Source organism: Glycine soja, chromosome 1, assembly GCF_004193775.1.
Source record: "Glycine soja cultivar W05 chromosome 1, ASM419377v2, whole genome shotgun sequence".
NCBI lineage: Eukaryota > Viridiplantae > Streptophyta > Magnoliopsida > Fabales > Fabaceae > Glycine > Glycine soja.
The window spans coordinates 26,545,865-26,573,043 of NC_041002.1; the positions used below are offsets into that span (position 1 = coordinate 26,545,865).

Below are 27,179 nucleotides of genomic sequence, written 5' to 3' on the forward strand. Positions count from 1 at the left end.
AAAAATATTAAATTTATTTTATTTATTTTCTATATATGATGTTAATACTAAAAAAATTTCTAAATAAAATAAATGACTGCACATGGTTAAATATTTTTAATTGTAAGACTGTTAATTTATTTTGACTTCAATATTTCCAAAATTAAAAAAATATAAAACAAATATTTATTTATTTTATTTGTTAAATGACATTAAAATTAAATATATAAATATAATAAATAAATACATAATAGCCAGTAAATTAATGCATGAATTTAAGTAAATAACTATTAATGTCATTATCATTCCCATAATATTAATGAACAAAAAACAATCTAAAGTGCCCTTATTTGAGTGAGAAAAAATACATCAAAACTTCTTTTCTTTGTTATATAAAAATAGTAAAATATAATAATAAAAAGATAAAACAGAAACTTTACCAAATAAATTTATTTTATTCTGTCATATTTTTCTATTATTTTTTGAAATGATATTTTTCTAATTTATTCCCCCAACAATCATTATCCAGAAATGGAGCGTTTAATTTCCCCCAATTAAGTTCCCTCATTTGTCGAATCACAAATTATTGCAATCCAAATTGTTGTAGTAGTACAAAACACACTCTGTTAAACGGTCCATTTTCTATTACCCTTTTCAAAATTTTCACACTTCACCAAAACACAAATCAATCCCTCCCTTTTTCTTTTCCGGCGAAACCCTCACCGTCGTTTCGTTTTCTATCACTTTTCCGGCGATTTTTTTTCGTTGCATCGACAGTGCAATGTTCACGCCGCAGAGAAAGGCGTGGCCGGCCGCGGTGGCGTTCACGCCGCATCGGGGCGGTTCCGCCTCCGCGAAGGGAAAGGCCGTCGCGGAGGGTCCGCCGCCGCCGCCTTTGGGATCTCTGACGGAAACCACGGTCGCGGTGGGGCTCGACCCCGCGGGGAACGTCGAGGACCTGGAAGCGGTTCACCGAGTTGGGGTTGCTGGACGAGGCTGTGATGCAGCGGAAGGACCACGAGGCGCTCGTGGAGAAGGTTTCTAGGCTCGAAAGAGAGGTTAGTTTCGATGTTTTTTTCAAATTTTCGTCATTATTTGTTTGAAGCACTTTTCTGGGGTTTGATTCGTTTAATTTGATGCGTTTTTGCTAAGTTTGTCTTTTTTTATGATTTTTGTATTGCTTATAAATATACATTTTGTTGTTTGAATTAATGATTGATTGGCACTTGGCATTTGGTATTTATGATTGATCAATTTGAATCTATAGTTGCAGTTGGTCACTAATGTTTTGAATATTGTTATTGATGTCGCTATCGATGCTGATATGGTTTAAAGAAAGGAACTATTTTGATTGATTCTACTATCAACTTAATAGCAAGTACATGAGTTTGGATCCTCCCATTCCCCCAAAAATGAAGCCCTTGATGTGTTGCTGAAATTACTGGCAAATGTGGCTGTGAAAGAAGCGTTATAGTTGATAGAGTAATGAAGACAATGCATTTTATGCTATTGCATCTAAATGTGGCTGTGACTATTATAATATATAGGATATGCTATGGGGGAATATACGTATATAGATATGTGAATAATATACATTAATAAAACATAATAAATATGTAATTGTAATTCTTCAAATTCAAACTAAGTGCACACTTTGTTAACATAATTGCCCACTGCCAGCAAAACACTGAGAAAATAAAATAATTTGACCCACTTTAAAATTAAGATTCAACGTAGTTAGTGGTTTCTAACACATGATACTTTATGGATATGTATTGGTGAAGTATCCAATTCATGAACATGTCTATCTGTGTAACCAAGCAAATTCCTTTTTGGCCTTTCCATTACTATTTATGAAATATTTTATGGTTGTGAAATTTCCCAATAAATATTGTGTTCATTGAATTTTATTGCAGAAGCATCTTCTTGTGGAAATCATTTATCTCTATGATGATTGATCATTGATGAACTATTTGGTTCCTTTCATTTTTTATAGCTTTTTGACTACCAATACAACATGGACCTCCTATTGATTGAGAAGAAAGAATGGAGTTCAATGTTTGATCAGCTGTGATGATTGATCATTGATGAACTATTTGGTTCCTTTCATTTGTTATAGCTTTTTGACTACCAATACAACATGGACCTCCTATTGATTGAGAAGAAAGAATGGAGTTCGATGTTTGATCAGCTGGGGCAAGAACTAGCTGAAACTCAGGAGATTCTCAAACGAGAACAGTCAGCACATTTAATTGCATTATTTGAAGTTGAGAAGCGAGAGGAAAATTTGAAGAAAGCATTAAGCACGGAGAGGCAGTGTGGGGCTGATGTATGTTTTTGTTTTTATCTTCAATTATATTATATGATTGTGTTAGATTTGTCTACTTGCATACATTGCCTCTTTTTTCTGTTGATCTTGTCTTCATTTTTACTTTGGTCAGTGTTGGAAGAGCTGATTATAGGATGTTGGGCTTTAACTTTTTCCTCTCTTCCTCATTTTTCCCCTTACCTTGAGCTTCATTATGCAGTATTTAAGCATTACCCTTCCATAAAAACCACAATTGATATTAGATAAAAATTATGGTGTGCTCAAAACCATAATTTTATCTGTTTTTGTTTCCTGGCTCCTGCCTATACTAATTATCAGAAAAATGTCACCTTATTTTCTTAAACCAAGTAGGCCTTAAATTTTTTACCTTGATACATGTTCTCTTATGGATTTTCATGTTGTTCAATACCTTATCAATTTATTTCTATTTCAATTTTATGACAAGATTTGTACGGCATTTTTGGATTTGTTAAGGTTGTCGCTTGAGACGTCTGTTTAGATGTTCCTTGATTTGATGTTGATGTTTTGGAAATCAATCAATTGCAGCTTGAGAGAGCTCTGCGTGCAATACAAGAAGAGCATGCCCAAGTCCAGTCTTTCTCTCATACAAAGCTAGCTGAAGCTAATGCATTGGTTGATGGAATTGAAGAGAAGTCTTTGGCGGTTGATAAGAAACTGCTTGATGCAGAAGCTAAGCTTGCTGAGATAAACAGAAAAAATGCAGAGCTGGATATGAAATTGCGACAGGTGGATGTTCAGGAAAGTTTGCTTCAAAAGGAGCGTTTGTCTTTAGCTACTGAGTATGCTCTATGCACTACATTTTATGGATGTTTCTATGCGTCATGTTATTTTGGCTCTTTTGCATTGCGACTTAATTCATTAAGTTGGTATTGTACGTTGCAGTCGAGAATCATTTGAGGCAACATTCTACAAACAAAGGGAAGATTTGAAGGACTGGGAAAGGAAGCTAAAGCAAAGAGAAGACATGCTATGTGATGGTAGGCAAAATCTTGGTGAGAAAGAAGAAAAGATAGTTGAAACTGAGAAGAACCTTAGGCAGAAAGAAAGAGACCTAGAAGTGTTGGAGAAGAAAATTGATTCATCTAATTCTTTATTGAAAGGAAAGGAAGCTGAGATAATTAAAAGAGTAGCAGATTTAGATGTGGAAGAGAAGGTGTGTTTTGTTCTTTTTCATTGTGAATTGATGACTTTTGTGTTCTGTTTTTTATGCAAACATCTATTTGCTGATCCTTTCCATTAATTGTGTGTTGTGATTCTGGTTGCAGAAAGCGGATTCTTTAAAGAGCATGCTGGAGATGAAAGAGAAAGAATTGCTTGCACTGGAACTGAAGCTTAGTGCTAGAGAAAGAGTGAGTCTGGGAACCTGGTGATTTTTCAATAGAATAAAATGTCATGCAAAGTTGTATGAATGGAAAAATTGCATGATACATCAATTTATAATCGCTTAGTACATGTTGCCTAGAAATGAAATCCAAAAGATATATTGTTAGAGATACACTTGTATTTTTCTGAAATATGTAGATTTCAATGATGCTTACATGATGCATCTGCTTTTGGCCTTGCTGAGATGCAAGAGGTATTGTGATGTAAAGTGAGATGACTTGATCTTTAATCATTTCTAAGAGCTCAGTAAACTCCATTGTGAATGAATGAATGGTTCTAGGGCTAAGGCGTTTTTTAGTTTCTGCATCATAGTGTCCTAGGCAATCATTTGTCCACAATCCACAATTAAAAACTCTGTCTGTAATATTAGTAATGCTTTGCTTTTATCATCTTGAAATCTGCCTTTCAAGTATGTATTTCATAGGAAAATCGAAGAATTTTAATATTTTGAATAACATCTATTTACATGTTGTTAGTTCATTTATTACTTTTAATTTTTTTTACAGGAAAAGGGAATATTAGAATAACTCTGCACTAATTTGAACTTTCTACTTTGTTAAGGATAAAATTTGCATCATAGGGAGATCAAATACTGAAGCCAGTTTTTCCCATTATACATTAATGATAGTTTGAAGAATCATTTACCTAACTGAATGCCTATATTGCAAATTCATGGTAATTTACTTTTTTGAAACTTTGGGAATGACAACTTTACACAACTTTTACCAAGTGAAAGTAGGGAAATTAATTGAAAATGGGAATTCACTATATAAACCCATAGTCTTGTGACATATAAATATAATGTTTTTTGTGAGCATAACATGTATGTCTTGAGTAACTTGCATGATTTTATTGCATTCTGACTGTTGAACCTGTGGTTCCTACAGGAGGGGATCGAGAATCTCCTTGGTGAACAAAAGGCTACTCTGGATTTAAAGTTGCAGCAGGTTGAACTTGAAATGGAACAAAAGCAGAAATCCCTCGTTGAGGAGTTTAGCAGCAAGGAGGAAGTCTTTGAGCAGAGGGAAGTCGAAGTCAACCGTAGGGAAAAAAAGGTTGGAAAAGAAGAGCAGGCATTGAATAAGAAGACTGAGAGAATAAAAGAGCAAAATAAGGAGATTGAAGCAAAGTTGAAATCCTTAAAGGAGAAGGAAAAGACTATGATAATCAAAGAGAAAGAGTTGGAGAAGGAAAAACAAAAACTGCTTGCTGACCGGGAGAGCCTGGAGAATTTAAATGCTGAACTTGGGAAGATGAAAGCTGAGATTTCTCAGAAGGAGCTGCAAATATGCCAAGAGACCGAGAATTTGAAGCTTACTGAAGATGATAGGGCAGAGCATTCTCATTTGCAATTGGAACTAAAACAGGAGATAGAGCATACCAGATTGCAGAAGGACTTTATTATGAAGGAAGCTGAAAACTTAAGGGAGGAGAGACAGAGGTTTGAGAAAGAGTGGGAAGTGCTGGATGAAAAAAGAGCAGAAATTACTAGAAAGCAGCGTGATATTGATGTGGAGAAATTTTTTTAAAGAAAACTTCAGAACAGCGAAGAAAGGTTGAAAAGTGAGAAACAACATATGCAAGATCATATAAAGAAAGAGCTGGAGAAGCTTGTATTGGAGAAGGAATCATTCAGAGATTCAATGAAGCAAGAGAAACATCTTTTGTCTGAAAAGGTGAAAAATGAAAAGGCACAAATGCTTCAAGATTTTGAATCGAAGACGAGGAATCTTGAGAATGAAATCCAGAAAAGACAGGAGGAAATGGAGAAAGACTTGCAGGAAAGGGAGAGAAATTTTCAGGAGGAGATGCTAAGAGAGCTTGACAACATTAATAACTTGAAGGATGTTATTGAGAAGGAATGGGAAGAAGTGAAGGCTGAGGGGATTAGGTTGGAAAATGAGAGGAAGGAACTTGAGTCGAACAAGCAGCAACTGAAGTCTGGCCAACATGAGATGCATGAAGACTCTGAAATGCTTATGAGTCTCAGCCGGAAGGTTAAGAAGGAACGGGAATGCCTTGTTGCTGAAAGAAAACATTTTCTTGAACTTGTTGAGAAGCTAAGGAGTTGCAAGGGCTGTGGTGAAGTTGTTAGGGACTTTGTTGTATCTGATATTCAGTTACCTGACTTTACGGAAAGAGTGGCCATTCCCTCACCTATCTCCCCTGTTCTGAATGACAAGCCTCCTAAGAACTCCCAGGACAATGTAGCTTCTTCTGAGTTTAACATCTCTGGATCTGTAAGGCCTGTGTCTTGGCTCCGTAAATGCACAACCAAGATTTTCAATTTGTCCCCAAGTAAAATAGCTGATGCTGTTGGTGCTTCAGACATGGCTGGGACATCACCACTTTCAGATGTCAATTTTAGTGTAGAGAACATAGATGCGCTGCCTGCATCTCTTCCTAATATAGGAGCTAGAGTTATTTTTGATGAACGTCAACCAGCAGGTGGGATGGCACATCACTCTTCAGATACACCACACCTCCAATCTGATAACATTGATAAAGAGGTTGGTGATGAATACTCTCTATCCATAGGTGATCACAGCCATGTGGATAGTTTCATAGATGGAGATCCAGGTGATTCCCAGCAGTCTGTTCCAAAGCTTGGTCGGTGCAAACCTGGGAGGAAAAGCAAATCTGGAATTGCTAGAACATGCTCAGTGAAGGCTGTTGTTGAAGAGGCCAAGGAGTTTCTAGGAAAAGACCCAAAGAAAATAGAAAATGCAAGCTTGCAGTCTCTCAATACTGATCATATCAGAGAAGATAGTCGAGAAGACTCCAGTTTCACCGAGAAAGCCATTGGTAACACTAGAAGGAAGCGGCAATGGGCACAAACTTCCAGGATTACAGAAACTGAGCTGAATGCTGGTGATAGTGAAGGACATTCAGATAGTATTACAGCTGGTGGGTGCAGGAAGAAGAGGCAAACAGTTGCTCCACTGACACAAGTTACTGGGGAGAAGCGATACAATCTCAGGCGGCATAAGACATAAGTTTAGTCTCAGGCCTCATCTGGGATCAATAACAGTTTACATTATATGTTATGCTAATTGTGTTTATTTTTGGTGATAATTCTCTAGGATGAGGTATGAACTGAATATATATGGGTATTGATGTTTGGATTAATGATATGTTTGAAATAAATTCATGGTTGATTTCCACACTGAAGGACTAATCTGTCATTTTTTCTCCTCCTCTTGTCCCCTGCCCAAAAAGGAATAAAGAAAAAATGTGGGGTTCCAATCTGTTGCACTGATTGGCTTGATTTTGTTATTGTGATTTCCAAGGTTGCTTCATTTTGTAATAATAGATCATAATGTCAATTGATCTTTCTAACTGTTTATTGCTTAGTCAATGTGATCTTTAGATTTCTGCAATAGCAAGAAAGAATGGTACTTATTACATTGTGGTTGGGAAATGAACTATTTCAGCGTAAATCACTCAAGCGGCTAGATTATTTAATTTATGGACAGAAACACTATTTTTCAGATACTAAAAAAAATATTAAGATTGAAGTTTCTGTTCTGTAGTATGTTTATTAAAATAAATTCTCTTTAAGTAATGATAAAAGGTTAGACTTCTTGGGTTAGTGTTTCCTGCTTTTTTTAAGAAGCAAATTCTAGATGCTTCTTATAAAAGCGCTTATATAAAAAGTGTTTTTTTTTAAATTGATTTTTTTTTAAGTTTAAACAAACTGATCCCTTTATTTGTTGATATGACCTCAAGGTGAATAATATCTTTTAAGAATTTGGTTTTTAATCAAGTCTAAGGTGTAATATGATCCATGTAGCGGACCTTACATAATGGTGTAAGGCGATTCTGATTGAAGCCACACAATCTTGGTTTGCTCATTTGCTTAGCAATTTTCTGTTTTAGACAGCACAAGCTTTACTTGGCTGTCCAGCTGTCGTGTGGTGGATACTTTCCCAATAGTAAATGGTATTTTACGTGTGTATAAATAGTAGGAAATTGAATTGCTGGATTGAGCTACTGTTTAATGCTATTTGAATTTATGTGAGAGAATGTTAAGGGTGTTATTGCAAGTGTGTCTTGCATGTGGCTGGCAAGTATGTTTAGCAGCAAAACCATCAGGCATCATGTCTGTTAATGTTTGTTGCAGTGGTCATAATTTTCTTGATTGTTTCTGACATCACCCCTTTTCTTTAGCAGTGCTGGCAAAGATTCATCAACACAGAACATATCAAATGCAACAAAGAGTGTGGAGAAAGAAGCTGCTGCTGGTAAATTGGAGGGTGATAAAAACAATCCTGAAGTTTTTGAAACTTCATTAGCAGTAGATGATGACAATGTACAAGACACAAACCTGGTGCAGGTCTCGACAGTAAAGACTGTGGAGTTCTCAGACGATAGAGCTGTTAGGGTAACACAGCCTTGTTTTGATGATTGATTTCTTTGAAATTTTTATATATATGTTTTATTTTATTTTTACACATTTTTTCTTCTACAGTTTGAACTACCAAAAGATGATGTTGATGAAGATGGAAGATGGAAGCACTATTCATGAAGTTGAAAATGATGATGATGATGAGGAGGAGGAGGAGGAGGAAGAGGAACATCTGGGTGAGGTGTCCATTGGAAAGAAAATCTTCAGATTTTTTACAACGTGATGGAAGTAGTTATATCACAATAGATATACATATGTCATCATTCCATATTTCGGAGATTATGCATGTAATATTACTTTGGTGTAGCTTCCATTTTTGCTTTGGCATTTATTAACTGGCAGATGAGAAGCATTGTTCTGCTGCCTGTGTTCTCAATAATTGTTCTCTTGCAAAATAGATTTGCTGCTTAAGAAAGGTTGATGCTTCCTAAAATTGAACTAAAGGGGTGAATCAACTTCAGTATTAATGTTTGCATTAATTGATAAAATTAAGCAATTACGTCGATGCTTCAGAACATTATTTGGAGCATGTGCAGTGAGCGAGTGACTCAATGGAAGTTCATATCTAAATAAAAAGGCTTCCTATTAATACGATATAAATTGAATAAATATATATTTCTCTTTTACCTTTCCTGTTTACACATTTGAAAACAGAATAACACCCTGGGGCCTTTTGACCCTACCCTACATAAAATCGCATGCTTCTTGGAAATAAAATAAAATAATACATTGCATCCCAATAAGCACTTATTATTGACTTTTTCTACATGGTGCTATCCTAAATTACTTGCTAGCTAGAGGGTAGCCAGAGGAAACATAGGGGAGAAAAAGACTTGCCAACCTACGTTAGGCTAGGATTCTTTAGCCTTTTGTGATTTTATTGTCCTTTCCATTCTTCTTACAATTGGAGAACTTATTATTACAATGCTATATAATGAGAACTTACTCAAAAAATTATTACCTATATTATATATTTAATCTTTGTTTTCATTCTCTTTGGTCTTTCCTCCCTTTTTCCTTCATTGTTTATTAGTTGTATTTATGTATAGACCACTTAGTTCGTCTATCCTCTCATTATCTCATCTCATTCCATTTGCAAGTTGGAAGTATCTTTATTGATGGTGAAGCTCTATTAATGAGATTAGTCAAGCATTATAAGTTTAATATTAAGAGCGTGTTGGAATTAGTTTATTTTAAAATAACCTTTTTCTTAATAACAACAAGAGCAAAAATCTTATCCCACCATGGAAGGTTAGGTACATGCATCACACACATTATTGAACTCAGTTATCGGAAACAATTTTTTAATAGTTTCTTAAATAGTTACAAAAAACTTTTATTAGGAAAAAGGGTTATTGCTTAGTACCAAGCATGCAACCTATGGTTTCTTAAAAAATAAAAAAATGCAATCTATGGTATAATGCAGGATTGCTAATTTGTACGAAAGGTATGCACATGAATTTAAAATGAGTCAATTAAGTTATTGCATATCCATTCAGTTAGCACAGAAAAAAATATTTTTTTCAATATTTTTACTTGGTAAAATTACTGAGGGGTAAAACTTTTTTTTCCGACTATTTAATTCAATTCAATTGCATACATATTCAAATCCAGTATATGAAGGGGAATTTGAGGAAATAATTCTGCACCAGTTAATTCATGTATTTGATGGTAAAATTCATGTTGAATATATTTGCAACTCTTAAGATTTGTGTGAATTAGAACATATGTTTTTCGTACTCATTATCATTTTCCAATATAAATGTTATATAATAAATATACTATATTCCATACAAATTGTGCACAAACTACTCGGAATGTTTGTTTTAGAACTTAAAGAGGCTTCATAGGACGTTGAATAAAAGCAAGAAAATTTTCTTTTTACATGAAAGTCTAATAATGTGCCAAAGCAAAAATTCTTCCGTTCACATAAACACATAAAAAAGAAACAAACATGCACTTAATGATTATTTTAAATTTTTTTAATCATACGCTGCAGAAAAAGCATGGGAAGCAATGAATTCACTATTCTATTATTGCCATTTTTCTTCTCCTTTTGCTGAGACACGAATTCAATTCATATCCCAGGCTACAAATTTTGAGGATCAGCAAAGACTCTGAGGTTGTTTTTTCGTCTTGTTTTTTGGTACAAAGTGTGGTCCTCCTCATGACCCAACTGCAATCAAGCAATATGGTTAACTTCTATTTTCAAAGCCACTGTTGAATGTTGTCCTTTTTTCCTCTGCAGTTTCAGAAGGCTGTTAAAACCCCCTCAGGTCACCACCACTAAACAAGACAACAAGACAATAACAGATAAAAGCCTAGTTTGTCTTGCATGCACTTACATGCACCTTTCATTTTTTTTTCTTGCATGCATCATGGTCCCCTACTAATACCATTTATCTTCAACTATTCCCCCCTCTCCCAAAATCATTCCTTGCCCTTCAACTTTTCATAATTGTCTTAATTAAATGTTTGGATTAAAGTCTATAAAAGTATCACAAGGCTTACTTTTTCAAAACTGATATCTAGGTAAAATTTTACTCTCAAACATAGTTTTGGGAGTAACCAAACATTACCCTAAACTGATTTTAATTTCAAACATATACTTTTAAACCCTCCCACTGGAAATCCGAACACATCCTAAGATGACTTATTATATTTGCATCTATCTAATAATAATAATAAAAGTAAATGATTTTTATATTGTTACTTAATTATGAGTTGTTTTATGATATGTTTATTGACTTTTATAGTGTTTAGTATCTACTTTAAAAATCATATCTATTTTGGACTAGCTGAGAGTGTTTATATTGACAATACATAGAAATTAAATTTTAAGAATAGGAAAATGATAATCAATATTTAGGGATATTGGTTAAAGAATCAAAGTAAAAAGTTTTTATCGAAAAATATAACAGTGCACTCTTCTGTGATTTTTAATACAACCCCAACATATGCTTTTAATAAAAGCTTTTTATTTATTATGTTCTTAACCAGTGTCTTAGGCACAGGTTAGCATTACCCTTAATAATAATGATAATAATACTAACAATGAGAATACAATAATAGAATCAGAATGAGTGTGCAATTTGCAGACCAGATTGCGCTTTCATCTTATATATAGGCCTTCAGTCACTTGCTACAGCTCTGGCCAAATTAGACTCATTTATGACTTTAAGCTTCGAGAACTGTGCTAGCATAATAACATCTCGTGTTAATCTCTTATATCTGCCATATACTACTTCCTTAGCTTTTCCATAAACACAAGGAAGAAAAGAGGTCAGGTTTCTTGTTATGCTTTTGTTTTTCCTCTAGCATTACTCTCCTTTTTCCGGTTAACTTTGAACACAATTTCAGGATCCTGTTATTCCTTTCTTGATGCTAGAATCTGCTCCATTTTGTTGCATCAAAGTATCACCAGTTAAAAATATCACTAGTTTTTCTGTAGGGACCCCCCCCCCCCCCCCCCCCCCCCATGGTATTTGTTTTGTCTTGGTATGCCCTTTACTGTTGAGGGAGTAAATCACCTGTTCTTCCTCCTCCTTTGTCTGTCCTTTTTCTTGTAATTTAGCTGGATTTTGTTTCTGTGTGAAAAAAAAAAAAGTGAATTGCGTATGAAAACCATAATGCAAATTGTGCACTAGAGTTCAAGCCAAGTTACCTCCTTCTGTTGTTGTGTTTGTTTCATCAGTTTTGCTCCATCCATCTTGAGCTTATCCTGTGCCTGACAGTGCTGCTTTGACTCAATAACCTCATGAGGAACTTCAAGGCTGTTGGTCAAGCCATCACTGCTCTCTTCATCATCTCTCTGAGTGCATGGTGTTATGGACAAGTAGAACTTGACATGGCTCCAATGGAGAAGGCAGAGCGGGATGCTCTATACTCCACCATTCAAGGCTTTGTTGGTGATTGGTGGAATGGCTCAGATCTCTATCCAGATCCTTGTGGCTGGACTCCTATTCAGGTACTTTTTAATCCTTCCGAATGACTAGACAGTAGACATCACAGTGCAAAATTTCCAAGCAACTACCTTTTTACTGTGCTATGGATAATGGTTGGACATTTTAAATTATTTCTGGTTAAAGTTATGAAACCATCCTTGCATGAGAACATTTCAAATTATTATTATTTTTTGCCTTAAAGATTTCAGGATAATCAATTAATCATTATTATGGAAGTAAATGAGGCCTTGAAAATTTAATAAATGAATAGTGTGATGAAATTCAGCTTTTGTGCATTCAGCAGCAGCATGCCAAAAGAAAAGAAAATCACTTGGCTTAATTTTTCCAGTTCAAAATTCTTCTTTAAAGCTTCTTTTACACAATGATGAAACTTTCCAAAGTATGAATATCAATTATTTGTCTTTTTTCCCCCATAAGTTAAGCAGGTCCTAGTAAAATGTTGCATGCATTAAGTAGCCATTATATTTGTTGCCTATTAAGCCATCTAATCAAAATCAAAATTCTTTACAATTCAACCAAGAAGTTATAAATTTTCCAAAACAGTATGGTCTTAAAATGTTGTTTAATACTTATTATTGTTTTCTGCTGCAGGGGGTCTCTTGTGATCTGTTTAATGGATTTTGGTATGTTACTGTCTTGAACATTGGACCAATCCACGATAATTCTCTAAGTTGTGCCAAAATTTTGGAATTCAGACCACAGTTGTTTGAGCTGAAGCACCTTAAAGCTCTATCCCTATTCAAATGCTTTGAATCACAACACAGGCATCAAGTTACCATCCCCAATGCAAACTGGGAAAAGCTTGCTGGCAGCTTAGAATCACTTGAGTTTAGATCAAACAGAGGTCTCATTGGAAAAATTCCTTCAAGTTTTGGTGCCCTCAAGAACCTTCAGTCACTAGTACTATTAGAAAATGGTTTAACAGGTAAAATTCCACCAGATATTGGTAAACTGAACAAGTTGAAGAGGCTTGTTCTTGCTGGAAACCATTTTAGTGGACACATTCCAGATATTTTTAGTGCATTAGGCGAGTTATTAATTCTTGATTTAAGTAGAAATTCACTATCTGGGACTTTACCTTTGACACTTGGAAGCTTAACTTCCCTTTTGAAGCTTGATGTGAGCCATAACCATTTGGAGGGGAATCTGCTGAAAGAATTTGCTTATCTTAAGAATTTGACCCTTATGGACCTTAGGAATAACAGATTCTCTGGAGGGTTGACATTGAGTATTCAAGAGATGTATTCTTTAGAGGAAATGGTTCTGTCCAACAATGCAATAGGTGGGGATATCAGGACCCTTAAGTGGGAAAACCTTCACAACTTGATCATTTTGGATCTCTCTAACATGGGGTTGAAAGGGGAAATTCCTGAGTCTATATCGGAATTAAAGAGGTTGAGGTTTTTAGGCCTTAGTGACAACAACCTCACAGGCAACCTTTCACCAAATCTATCTACTCTTCCTTGTCTCAATGCACTATATGTTAGTGGCAACAATTTGACAGGAGAGCTTAAATTCTCTGTGGAGTTTTATGGAAAAATGAGAACACGTTTTGGGGCCTGGAACAACCCTAGCCTTTGCTACCCTCTTGGAGTAATATCAACAAGTCATGTTCCATATGGGGTAAAACCATGCCAGCAAGAGATCAAATTGCTAAAATCTAATACAACTGATGGGGATGTGAAGAGGACTTTCCATTCCATAGCCTCTTTGAGCCATACTCCTAATTCCTTCTGGTGGATTTTTCTATTTTTTTTAATATCTTATTTAGGTCTTTAATCAAGAGTAGTTCAACTTTGGCTTTTACTTTTTTATTAGGGTTATTAATTACAACAACCTTTATTGTACTTTGTTATGACATAAGTTAACCGTTTTTTTTCAACTTGCTAGCTGGCATGATCTTACCATCGGCTAGTTTAATTTGTCTATTTAATGTTTGTACACATTTTCTTAACAAAAGTTCAGATAAATTGAATCTTGATAGCTCATTAGAATTATGATAAGTTTTAAGATTTAAACAACACTTATAAATATGATATTATCTGTCATCAAGTTCTTCACATCTGTAGTAAAATTCAAATTTATGCCCTTGTTCCGAGTAACCGTTATTCATTTACAATTTCATTAAGGGTGCCTCAAATCTTTTATTCTCAATTTGTCACCACTAGTAGTAGTACCTGAATACGTGCATACCCAATGTTCAAACAATAAACCTTGGGGGGGTCGCTCTACAAATGGAATACAAAACAGTAATGCCAAAGTCTCGAAGTCATAACACTTTACAGTTGTACAGGTGATTGTTAAGGGCCGAGAACTTACCAGTGTATGTTGGTACACACTTATTTTATCGTACAAATAATTGAACCTATCATTGGATTTCACTATTTGTATTTGTGCGCTAACAATAGTCACATTTTAAGAGTTAGTAGTAACTAACCATGCGGACTTGGTTAATCCAATTGGTTATAAATTTTGCACGAGCAAGCTTTAGATGGTCCAAAAATTTCAGCATAAATTTTAATTATTATGGGCATATAAATATTGCGATCATGTAAGAATTGTTTAATTTTGTATCCCTTTTGATTTAATTTGTGCTCCGGGTACAATATTTTTTGTTAATAGTAAAAATGTGTGTTGGAATTGGCTTCACACATTTTTGAAAGCAACCAGTTGAATTTTGAAAGGAACCTAGTCAAGAAGTAGGCTATTCACTACCGGCCATGGTGTTCTTCATACCCTGTCCTACTAACTTTACTCAAGTTAATTTTGAATTTTGATAAATTTAAGTTTCAGAAATTATATCTAGTATACTTGTAGATGAATTTATATTATATTTTGGGATGTTGCAATTTGCGTGAAATTCTTTATTCATTAAGAAAATATTTTGGTCCACTAATTATGTCTGAATAATAAGTATTCTTGATTTAATGGATAATATTTTGTATTTTGTATGTCACAATATTACATTTATATTAACTAGCGGAAAGACAAGGACAAATATGTACTTTCGGTCTTAACCCGCATGTTTTATTTTTCTGAAATTGAATTTGTTGTATATATAATTAATCCTTTTCTTTTTTTTACCAATAAACTATTGTGTGAGTCGAGAATTGAAATAGTTGAAATAAAATAGAGGTTATATGCAAAAGCAGTTTCCTATATAAAAATAAAAATTGCAATAGGAGTTACAATTTTTTTTGTTCTTAAAGTGGAGATATTAGAGAACGGATGTCAAGAGTCGTGTGGGTTACATCTTGCAAATGTGGTTGCTCAACGGCAAAATTGGAAACAAAACATATAAACTAAAAGAGGCATACTGCTTTTATTGTTGTTAGCATTGTAAAATACGCCTTAATTTTAGTTTTATACTTTTTATTTCTCCAATTTAGTTATACATAATAAATCATTTTATTTAATATATTATTGGATTTTAATTAGATTGCGTTCAAATAATTGATCCTTCTAGATTGAGTTGAGATAAAAATAGTGTCTAGTTAACACCCCTAAAAACTAACAAGAGGAATCAACTACAAATGTTACAATTTTTCTTCTTTTTTCTTGTGTTTTTTTTTTTATAAATATTCATTTTACTGTGTGCTATTGATAAATTAATTATTAAAAGATATAAAATTTAAATTTAGTAATTAAATGTGAAAAAAATATGATAAATTGATTTTATTATTAAATTTATGAGCCATTTTATCATCATCTCATATATCTAAAGATAAATTTTTTTTTTTATCTTTTAGATAAATTAGATACCAATTTATCGTCTCATACGTGAGAGACTAATTTATCCTTTTCTTTTTTCTGTCCCGTTGCTGGCTTCGTGTCTGTTGTGTCTCATGGACACTAGTACGTTATACACATTATTTAGTGAACATTTGCAATTGGCAAGTTTGGAGGAATTAGGAGACAAAATCCGGAATGAGGCTTTGGCATTTCTACCTTTTGATTTCCGAGGCAAAGACATATTTATTTATGACTTTAATTGGGTGAAAGTGAAATGTGAAGGTAGCCTATGAAGCCTATGTAGGTGTGGTAGGGATTCATGTGTTCTTGATGATGAAATGGGTAGGCTGGTAGCAATGGTACAGTGCTTTTATTAATGAACCTTTGTGGTGTTTAAAGCGGACAATGATGGGGTTGGGTGACTATTGGGTCCATCTCTAAGGCTCTGCCACATTATCTGGATTCTGGGCTCTCTTTGTTCAAGATTGGTTTATTCATTTGTTCACAGGGCATTAAACAACGTACAACTGCTCCACTAGCGGTGGAAAATTTAATGCTTCTCATCTCCTTTGTTGGACTCCCCTACCACAATCTGAATTCTCATGATCTTCTAAGAGGATAAATTCCCTTCAATCTGGTGTCACCATATTTTCTGGTTACAGTTTTTGTATTTTTTCTCTCTCTTAATGTTTAGCAGAGATTCCCACACATGATTGAATAGTTAGTCGTTGGGTGAGACTATTCTTGGGCCACCAGCAATGGTTAAGTAAGAGCAGTTGAGAACTTATTTATGGGTTTTTAATTTGTTTTAAGATAAAATATATTTTTAGGTTCTGTATTATCTGTTAAATTTGATTTTAGTTTTTGAACTTTAATTTTGATCAATTTCGTTATTAAATTTTATAAAAAGCAGTGTCTCTCCTCGTGCTAAAAATCATCTATGATGAAAGATGGAAACTTCTGTTTTTTCTAAAGTTCATACATTGATTAAAGTTAAAGTAGGAGAAATAATACCAATTTTTATTTCAATATAGAGACCTTTTATTTTAAGTTACATTTTCGTATAAGGTTTAAGAATTCTAACAAACTTTTATTCTAATAGTAGAATTTTCAAAAATTTAAAAGGAATCTTATGGTTAATTTTGATATTCTTTTTAAAGTTAAGAACTTAATTCTTAACTAGTTCTACACTTGAGAGGCAGTATGCTAACTTTAATCATGAAAACCGAACAAGTTCTTATTTGTAAAAACTTCTAACAAAATCACCATTGGAGACGGTTTAAAGTAATTTTAGAGTGGCACTTTACAGATTTGAATTTCTAATATTATAAAGTTTCCCCGAGACAATATTAACTGTGAAGATTGTAGAATATTAGATTTTAACATGCTTTCTATTTTTTTCCTTTAAAGATATGAAATAATTTGTTTGAATAAAAATTGAGTGTTAACATGCTAATAGTACTATTTTGGATATTCTCTAAAAGATAACTTACACTTACCATCCGAAGTAGACATGCAAACAATGATGAATGATTATTCTCACCGAAATCCATGCAAAAGAAAAAGGATATTGAAGTCAAAATTATACTCCACTACAATCTACAGTAAAGAGGAATTAGAAAAAAGAACATAACAAATTTTTTTATCGTTCTTTACTGGCTTTCAAAACTGTTTTGAATGAGGAAAATGGCATTCAAAACGTCGTCCCTACGTACTTAGAGCATTTTTAATGGTGTAATTTACCTAATCCATTTTAAGTTTTTTTTTCTCTTATATTAATTAATTCTTACAGTGTTACATCATAGTTAAACAACTCATATATTTTGTTTCAATGATAAAAAAATATTTTTTACTCATAAGCAATCAAAACTTAATTTTAAACAACAATATGACACATAGATTACTTCTATTGGTAAGAAAAATTTAAGAAGGATGTTTAAATATAAACAACTCGTTAAGTAACGAGCACTGAAAATATTCTTAGGAGACTAAGAATTGACTTGGCAATAGATCTCTATAGCCATCCAACAAACACTGGTCTCATTAGATCAAAAACATAGATCTCTTTGGACAAAAATCCTGCATGCTTTGGTGCCCTTAAGTATTTTCAGTCACATGTTTTTTTGAAAAAGAGGACTTTGGTTATTAAACCAACTAGAAGATTTTCATTACTTGGCCAAGTTACAGGGCACATTATAGGTTTTTTTTTTTTTAATCAAAGTGTGCATTCTCTCTCATAAAAATTCTAAAACTACACCTATTTGATTTGTTTTACCCAAAGTACACTACTTTTATGTGTCCTTTAGGAAGTTGGGTTTAGTCACCTCGACTACCATGCTTAACCTTTTTAAAAAAAAAAAAATTAAAATATTATGAAATATAAATATTATATTATATAAAATTATTTTTAATTAATTTTAAAATTATTTATTTATTAAATTAATTTTTTAAGGGTTGATTAAATTATTTTTTTTATTATGAAAATAATATTATTAAATATAATTATTTTTGTTATATTATTTAATTTACTTAAGATATTTTTTGGGTGAATATTTTTTTTAAAATCTAAATTTTGTATAATAATATATTTATTTTAGTAATTTTTTTAATATAATTAGTTTATTTATGTCATAAGATTTAATTAAAAATGATAATATTTTTTTGTTTAACAATTTATTTATAGAAGAACATTATACCGCATTATTAATAAAATACTTAAACAATCACATTTGACTAAGGAAAAAACTTAAGATGAAGATATGTTAAGACAATTGTTTCTGTTATGACCAAGTTGTCGGTAAATTCCACATTTTTTTCTACTTTTCCGTTCATTTTCGTCTTCGTCCATCTCAGTAGGAATGCGAGTTGAAACGGGACGACCCTTTGCAGTCCTCTTTCTCCTTGGATCAAAACCCCACTGATCTCCTTCATATTCTTGTCACATTGATTCGTGTGGCAGTAAACCAAAGGAGTTATCGTAGACGTGCAAAATGTGTTGCAAAGTGAATAATGTCAACACATAGTTCATGAAATCAACATTGACAGATTTACAAACAACCATGACGTGAGAACACAACAAGTGTTTAACCTGATATTCACCACAATCACACTTTTGGGATTGTAACATTACTCTAAACCTTCCAGGTGGCCTGGGTGTTTGAAGTGGGGATTAAGTCTCTGTTATAATAAAAGTGTTTCTTTAAATGTTTGCAGTTTGAGTTACCGCGAAGAAAGTTTTGTGCAATGTGTCGCAGACAAAAGAAATGGGATGTGTCCTGAACCCATAAGTTACTTGGGTTGTTGTAGGCACTTATAATTGAGGGGTGTCTGTCTGAAACGAAAGAAATGTTAATTTGCGGAGTAACATGTCTTCTTAAATTCTTTAGAAAAAAAACCCCAAGCTGAAGTTGTCTCCCCTTCTACAATGGCGTAGGCAATCAGGAAGATATGGTCAGTTTCATCTTGTGTGGTAGCTATCAATAGTGTGCTAGTATACTTTCCGTAAAGTCATGTACCATCTACCTATACTATGGGTTTGCAATATGCAAAGCCATTAATGCATGGACCAAATGATCAAAAGATACGTTTAAACATTCTTTTGCCCGATACGATTTCTCCTCCCTCATACACGGATTCTGTTTGAGCAACGACCATAGTCCCGGGAACACAAGATTGCAAAGCTCCCAAAAGTTTTGGCAGGTTGACATATGATTTTTTCTAGTTTCCATGAATCATTTTCAATGCTCTTTGCTTTGCTAACTATGTCTTCTTGTAGGATGGGATATAATTCATGAACGTTTTGATCTCTGCAATCAACGTCTTGATGGAGACGGTTGGGTTTGTTTTGACAATTGGTTGGATGATCTGTGCTATGACATGTTTGTCGAGTTGCGGATGATCTTGTCTGAGCATTGGCACGAGACAAGTGTGATGACCTCTAATACTCTTGATAATCCATTTGTTATGTCTATTTGAATTGCATGCGCCTAAGCTCCATGTACAACCATTTTCATGTAATTTACACACGAAGTTTAGCCTTCTCTGGTTAGAGTAAATTGTTCTACAATCAAAATAATGTTTGATGTTATACTTTTTGACTGCTCGAATACATTGTGTTTTTTCATTGAAGGTCATGCCAACCTCAAGTGCACCCGTTGGTGGTTGTACATTATGTTGTTGCTGAACAAAATGGTGTCGATCAATGTAGTGTGGTAGGTGGTCAAAGTTCAAGTCTAATATAAGTGGAAATCCTATGAGAGTTACAAATCGAGTTTTGTTTTATGAGAAAGTTATTGTGTGTGATATGTTGTCAAATGGTGATATAATATATGGGTAGGATATTCAGTGCATGTGAGTGAATACTGTGCAACTGCGGAACAGTGTACACATGTGAGTGAATAGTCTGCAACCCCACACATTGATGTACATGACAGACTGTCCATTGAATCATGAGTGTTGACCGCAGTGTTCAACATCGCATGTTTAGGTCACGCTGATTGTTCAGAACCATGTTAATGAGGTAAACGTACACATGTGAGTGAACAGTGTGCAACACCACACATTAATGGGGTTGTCGATGCATATGAGGGTTAGGTTCGACATTGCTCCGCATCTTTGAAATTATGCATGTGTAGACTATTATTACTGAAGTAAATTGAAAATAACAACTTCAAATCATGCAACAACTATACGAGAAACAAATAATTGTAGTACATGCAGACCAAATTGACATCTCTGAATCTTGATCGACTTCACCAAATTGACATGGGATCTACAGGGATATCTTGTTGTAGTCCAAACTGTAGCTTGACCCGGTTTGTTTGATGTCATTTGACAAGCACCACCATGGCTCCACCTAAAAAATTTACGACCATCATTTACCACAATGGTCACATTGCAAACGACCCAATTCATGGATCGGTTTACACATGTGCGAACCCAATATTTATTTACGTCAGTCGTTCTATTACGTTTACACAATTCATTCAAAAAATTAACAACTGTCTCCTTACTCGAGCAACTGAAAAATTTGCTCAATTGTTATTTCGTATCCCTATTTCATTTCATCAGGGTCAAACACGTTATATTTCAACACAACTACTCGACAATGACGATCTCAAAGGCGCGATGGAAACAATTCTCCTCAATTCACAATTGAATTCTGCCAAATTCTATGCTATTACTGACCTTATTCCTCAACAACAACCATCGTCTTCACAACTCTCATGTCCACAACTACAACTACTGTCTCCACAACAATTATCATACAACAACATAAACCTCAAAAATCCAGTATCTTCATACAACAACCTTGAAACACAAGACCCCTTTGACATTTATATTTCATATACACAACTATTATCTGAAAATGATTCTTTTTTTGATTTCCAATAAACCTCCTTTGACTAACAAAATCATCATTCATCCCCCTTTACGCCACCTTCACACCAACCACAAACACAAACATCAAACCGAAATAAACATCCCATCACTAATGAAGATCCCATTATACGATTTCATGACGAAAACATGGATGATTTTAGTGAGGATGAGAATCAACAGACCTTTGATCACATCAATCACCAAAGCGATGACCAAAGCGATGATGAGGGTCTTGGCAGACCAACAACACCTCTGTCACATCCGTTGCAATATCACCAACCTAGGTGTCCAATAGACTTAAACTTTTACCACCTACCACACTACATTGATCGACACCATTTTGTTTAGCAACAACATAATGTACAACCACCAACCGGTGCACTTGAGGTTGACATGACCTTCGATGAAAAAGCACAATATTTTCGAGCAGTCAAAGAATACAACATCAAAAATCATTTTGATTGCAGAATAATTTACTCTAACTAGAGAAGGCTAAACTTTGTGTGTAAATTATATGAAAATGGTTGTACATGGAGCTTAGGCGCATGCAATTCAAAGAGGCATAACAAATTAATTATCAATAGTATCAGAGATCATCACACTTGTCTCGCGCCAATGCTCATACAAGATCATCGGCAACTCGACAAACATGTCATAGCACAGATCATCCAATCAATTGTCAAAACAAACTCCACCCTCTCCATCAAGACGTTGATTGCAGAGATCAAAACGTTCATGAATTATACCCCATCCTACAAGAAGACAGGTTAGCAAAGCAAAGAACATTGGAGATGATTCATGAAAACTAGAAAGAATCATATGCCAACCTGCCAAAACTTTTGGGAGCTTTCCAATCTTGTGTTCCCGGGACTGCTAAAACAAAATCAGTGTATGAGAAAGGAGAAATCGTACTGGGCAAAAAAATGTTTAAACGTGTCTTTTGGTCATTTGGTCCATGCATTAATGACTTTGTATATTGCAAACTCATAGTACAAGTAGATGATACATGACTTTAGAGAAAGTATACTAGCACACTGCTGATAGCTACCACACAAGATGAAGCTAACTATATCTTCCTGATTGCTTACGCCATTGTAGAAGGGGAGACAACTTCAGCTTGAGGTTTTTTTCTAAAGAATTTAAGAAGACATGTTACTTCGCAAATTAACATTTTTTTTCATTTCAGACAGACACCCCTCAATTATAAGTGCCTACAACAACCCAAGTAACTTATGGGTTCAAGACACATCCCATTTTTTTGCCTGCACCAGATTGCACAAAATTTTCTTTGCGGTAACTCAAATTGCAAACATTTAAAGAAACCACTCATGCTGACTGGTGAGAATCTATTTTATTTATTCGTTAAACTTTACTTTCAATCAAATTTTATAACGTAATAGATTGATTTAATATTTACAGGTTATGCATACACGGAAAAAATGCACTGGCGACGTCTTGGAGATATCCGTGTGAATAAGCCAACAGCTGAATGATTAGATCAATTACCCAAACAAAATTGGGTACAATGTTTCGATGAAGGGAAACGTTGGGGACATATGACTACCAATTTGTCTAAGTCTGTTAATTCCATGTTCAAAAACACAACATTTGTCGGTGTCATCGTTGGTTGAGGAGACATATTTCAAGACCACGCAACTTTTTGCTATTAGAGGTCGACAAACTCAGACAATGATCAACTCTGGCTCATAGTATTCTGAAGTCGTCTCTGATGCAATGAATAACGGTCAACAAGAATCTAATACACACATTGTAAATGAATTCGACAGATACAATCACACTTTTATTATAACAGATACCCAATCCCCACTTCAAACACCCAGACCACCTGGAAGGTTTAGAGTAATGTTACAATCTCAAAAGTGTGATTGTGGTGAATATGAGGTTAAACATTTGTTGTGTTCTCACGGTTTACTGCCACACAAATCAATGTGACAAGAATATAAAGGAGATCAATGGGATCTTGATCCAAGGAGAAAGAGGACTACAAAGGGTCGTCCCCTTTCAACTCGTAATTTCTACTGAGATAGACAAAGACGAAAATGAACGGAAAAGTAAAAAAAAAATATGAAATTTGCAGACAACTTAGTCATAACAGAAATAATTGTCCTAACATATTTTCATTTTAAGTTTTTTCTTAATCAAATATGATTGTTTAAGTATTTTATTGATAATACAGTATAATGTTCTTTTATAAATAAATTGTTAAACAAAAAATATTATTATTTTTAATTAAATCTTATGACATAAACAAACTAATTATATTAAAAAATTTAAATTTTTTAATAAAATAAATATATTATTACACAAAATTCAGATTTAAAAAAAAATATTCACCAAAACGTATCTTAAGTAAATAATATAACAAAAATAATTATATTTAATAATATCATTTTCTTAATAAAAAATTAATTTAATCAACCCTTAAAAAATTAATTTAATAAATAAATAATTTTAAAACCAATTAAAAATAATTATATAATATAATATTTTAATTTTTTTTAAAGTTCAAGCACGAAAGTCGGGGTCACTAAATCCGTCTTCCCACTAGGCATTAGGCATGTAAAAGTAGTGTACTTTGAGAAAAACAAATTAGATAGGTGTAGTTTGAGAATTTTTAGGAGAGACAATATGCACTTTGTTAAAAAAAAAAAAAAAAAGAAACCTCAGTTGGAGTTATGAAATGAGGAGGACGGCACAATCTTAGTGAAAACATCAGGAACTTTCTTATTGGTGTTGGAGCCGGTTTGCAATTTTGCTTTCTGCAGAATGTCATTGTTTTGTAATATATTCGGTTTGTGATAACATCCATATCCATATTTTTTAGAAAAACCGTTTGGATTTTTTTAAAAACCATATCCACATTTTTCAGAAAAATAGTTTTAATTTTCTTCAGCTTTTACCATGGAACACAAAGGTAGGAATTTCAACAAATAGAGCAGCCACATAAACTCCTAATGTGGTTCATCATCAATAATAATCGTGTGTAAACAAAATATAAGATGTATGAAATATAAGAAAAAACAATATTCAAACGGAATTTTGCAGTGGCATTCAATTAGCACTTAGCACATCAGGTTAAGAAAAAGACTTCATTACTTATTTGGGTACTTAAATTAAACCAATGTGTAGTACCTGCACAGAATTGGCCAGTTCTCCAGCAGGTACTATGGCTGTGGCTTCAATTACAGTTCCTTCCAATCCTGAATTTGAGCTTGGCTGAGGGTGGACACTGCTACAGGGAGGGCCTTCAATAGCCAATGGACCCAAGATATCACCAAAGAGATCTGCAAAGGGAGGTTGAGAATCTACTTTACTCAAAGTCCCATTTTCCTGGGATAATCTTTGATCTGCTGAGCTATCATCCTGTTTAGAAAAGTAGGTGTCAAACTAAGAAGCAATAGGATGAACCATTTTATGGTTAAAGATGCTATAATGTTGACCAAAATGATGTAGTAAAAAAGATACACAAATAGTAAGTTTTATTAGCATCAAACTTGACAGAATCAAACTTTAAAGCATTTCCATGTATGTTTTCAGAAATTCTTATCTGCTTTCGAAAATAAAATATATCTCTTATTTTGTGCCGATTGATACACATTTTGTAGGTCATTGCTGTGTGCTTAATAAAACAGCAGGAGCCACTAAAGAAACAGGACACAATGCTATTCAGTGACGCTGCAGAGACACTCATCTGAGAGTAATATCAAATTGCATAAGAGTTCAAAGGGTTATTGAAAAAGAGAAATTCCAGTGAAATTGCAGCTAGTTAACATTTGGGTTTCACCTCAGTTTCAGTGAAAGGGCTTCGAGGTTCTTGATTTTTGAGACTTGAGAGCTAGAAGCTTGAAATGCCATGACGCCAAATTTTGATCGAGCCACGAGCACCTCTGATTAGTGATTACCATCGATTGTGATTTTAGCGTTGTGAAATGGGGTGAAGCGATTTCAGCATTGTGTGAGGTGTGGTTTTCTCTGTGATGTCGCGGACTCGCGGTACATGATGGTGAAGTTGGACTGGCTCGTACCTGATCCCGACCTTGTTGGGGTTGGTGGCAGTGAAGAGGTAAGTGGCGTCGCCGGACGAAGAAGAGAAAGGGAGGAAGGAATCTAAAAAGTGGTGTTAGGGATGTGGGGCATTTTTATCCAAATCGAATGTTTCAACTTTCCTAAGGGGGTGAGAAATGGGCGTTGGAACCGTCAAAAAGGGACAAAGCGGGTAAGACATTTGTTTCCTACATTATCCATATTGTGATCTGCACCTCCCAAAAATTTTGAAAAGAGCAAAGTACCCTTAATGAGTTATGTGAGTGAGCACCTCCCTTCCCCAACCCTAGCACCTCCTTCAATCTCATTTGTGTGCATCCCATTCTAACACCTCCTTCACCCTAGAAGCACAACGACAACCACCTCCTAAATGACCTCCTTCTCCACCTTCATGCCACCTTTTTCCCCCTCTTCCTTTGCACGACACCACTGAATGTAAGTTTTCTCCTTTCATTTCGTTTTTCTGGTTTGTGGTGTGGTGATGGGTTTCTAGTGTGGCAAAGCTATCCATAACATCTATTTTGGAACAAGTATTTTGGAATACCTGTTCTAAAATAGTGGTTCCAAAAATGTGAATTGATTCACAAATCTATTCCATAATAGGCTTTCCTGAACATCAATATTATTATTTTTTTCCCTTTGCTCTTAGTAGATTAGTTAAGTTTTTTTCGTAATTTGATTTTGTGTGGTTAGTTATGTTGTTAAGCTTTTTTCCTATGATGACTATAATTTTTTTTTTGTTCATAATTAGGAGAAAGCTACACCATAACAACATAACACAGAAATGTCTAATCAAAGGTGACATGTAGAAGCTCAAGTGATAGAGCCTTTGGATCCTGTTGCGCAAGTGGAGCCTGTAGAGAATGTTGGTCATGCGTAGCATGCGGAGCACCAGGAGCCACAACCACCCGTTCTGTTTCCTGGTGCCCCTGAGGACACATTACTATTGACCTCATATGTCGATCATGTGGCTTGTGAAGTATGGAATGACATGGTAAACTACTAAGTTTGTTTCAATATTTAAAATTTCTTCGACTATTGAATGATTTATTTTTATATTGGAACTTATTTAGTAATTATTTATGTACTTGTACGAACATGGTGACCTAAAGTTAGTATCACATGCGAGAAAGATATTATGAAGTTAAAAATTGCCCTACATGACCAGCAACAAGATATGGTCAAGGGATCTGGGTTATTTTTGTTGACTACATGTAGTTATCTAACAATAGACAAGGGACTCATGCATGCTTTTGTAGAGAGATTGCACAGAGATGAACACCTTTCATTTGCCCATCGGAGAGCTAACAATAACACTAGATGATGTGGCATCGTTATTTCATATTCCCATTATTGGAGCTTTTTACAATTTTAATAAATAACATGAAATATTGTAACACCTCAAATTCTAGTCCAAAGGTATTTCTTGAAAAACCCTTTTTATTTTATTTATTTTCAAAATATGTGTCACTAATTTTAATTTCTACTTTCAGCTTGGTAAAATATTTTTTTTTTTATAAATGTGTCATTGGAAAAGCTATAAATCTTTACATCAAATTAAATAAGTGCGGATGTAAAATAACTTAGTCCCCATACATAAACAAAGTAACATAAGTAGTGTCGTAGGAGAATAAATACAAATACATCCTATAAGTGTATGAAAGTAAGCGAAATAAATTACACATGATTGCTACAACCAAATATATACGCTCAAAGAAACCATCCCTCAAAATACATCAAAATCAGTAAAAGAAACCTAAGACCAGAGCAGACCACTACCATACTAGAAGTACTGAACTATCTAAGAGATGTCCTAGGAGGATCGTCACACTGCTCCTCAGACAAAGGCTCTAGTTGCCGCAAAAGTTCTTTGTTCTCCTTAATCTCCTCGAACGTCTTATCCGAATGGTCTCCT

General features: G+C 34.2%; 3 protein-coding genes, 1 long non-coding RNA gene and 1 pseudogene across 6 annotated transcripts; 4 read left to right on the forward strand and 1 right to left on the reverse strand.

Moving 5' to 3' along the window:
- The first annotated feature begins 557 nt into the window (after positions 1-557).
- Positions 558-1,312, forward strand: LOC114419171 (annotated as a pseudogene).
- LOC114414108 (protein CROWDED NUCLEI 2-like) lies at positions 899-5,275 on the forward strand. The gene is made up of 6 exons (XM_028378460.1): positions 899-1,037; positions 1,976-2,308; positions 2,855-3,108; positions 3,212-3,482; positions 3,595-3,678; positions 4,600-5,275. The coding sequence occupies exons 2-6, from the start codon at positions 2,120-2,122 to the stop codon at positions 5,239-5,241; spliced, it is 1,440 nt and encodes a 479-aa protein (XP_028234261.1). The 5' UTR covers positions 899-1,037; positions 1,976-2,119; the 3' UTR covers positions 5,242-5,275.
- On the forward strand, positions 5,262-8,496 carry LOC114414092 (protein CROWDED NUCLEI 1-like). Of its 2 annotated transcripts, XM_028378447.1 has the most exons (3): positions 5,262-6,704; positions 7,886-8,096; positions 8,184-8,496. In XM_028378447.1, the coding sequence occupies exons 1-3, from the start codon at positions 5,290-5,292 to the stop codon at positions 8,238-8,240; spliced, it is 1,683 nt and encodes a 560-aa protein (XP_028234248.1). In that variant the 5' UTR covers positions 5,262-5,289; the 3' UTR covers positions 8,241-8,496. The 2 variants fall into 2 exon arrangements, with proteins under 2 accessions (XP_028234248.1, XP_028234255.1); XM_028378454.1 differs by lacking the exon at positions 8,184-8,496 and having other exon boundaries at positions 5,262-6,708; positions 7,886-7,989.
- A 2,732-nt stretch (positions 8,497-11,228) lies between these two features.
- On the forward strand, positions 11,229-13,967 carry LOC114414120 (piriformospora indica-insensitive protein 2-like). Of its 2 annotated transcripts, none has more exons than XM_028378469.1 (3): positions 11,229-11,402; positions 11,815-12,087; positions 12,677-13,967. In XM_028378469.1, exons 2-3 carry the CDS (start codon positions 11,878-11,880, stop codon positions 13,862-13,864), a joined length of 1,398 nt encoding a protein of 465 aa, XP_028234270.1. In that variant the 5' UTR covers positions 11,229-11,402; positions 11,815-11,877; the 3' UTR covers positions 13,865-13,967. The 2 variants fall into 2 exon arrangements, with proteins under 2 accessions (XP_028234270.1, XP_028234275.1); XM_028378474.1 differs by having other exon boundaries at positions 11,855-12,087.
- Positions 13,968-21,603: 7,636 nt separating this feature from the next.
- On the reverse strand, positions 21,604-25,782 carry LOC114414140. Its single transcript, XR_003667128.1, has 4 exons — positions 25,005-25,782; positions 24,353-24,583; positions 22,027-22,069; positions 21,604-21,951 (listed from the first exon to the last, which is right to left on the reverse strand). It is a non-coding gene; the product is annotated as an uncharacterized LOC114414140 (long non-coding RNA).
- Positions 25,783-27,179: the final 1,397 nt, after the last annotated feature.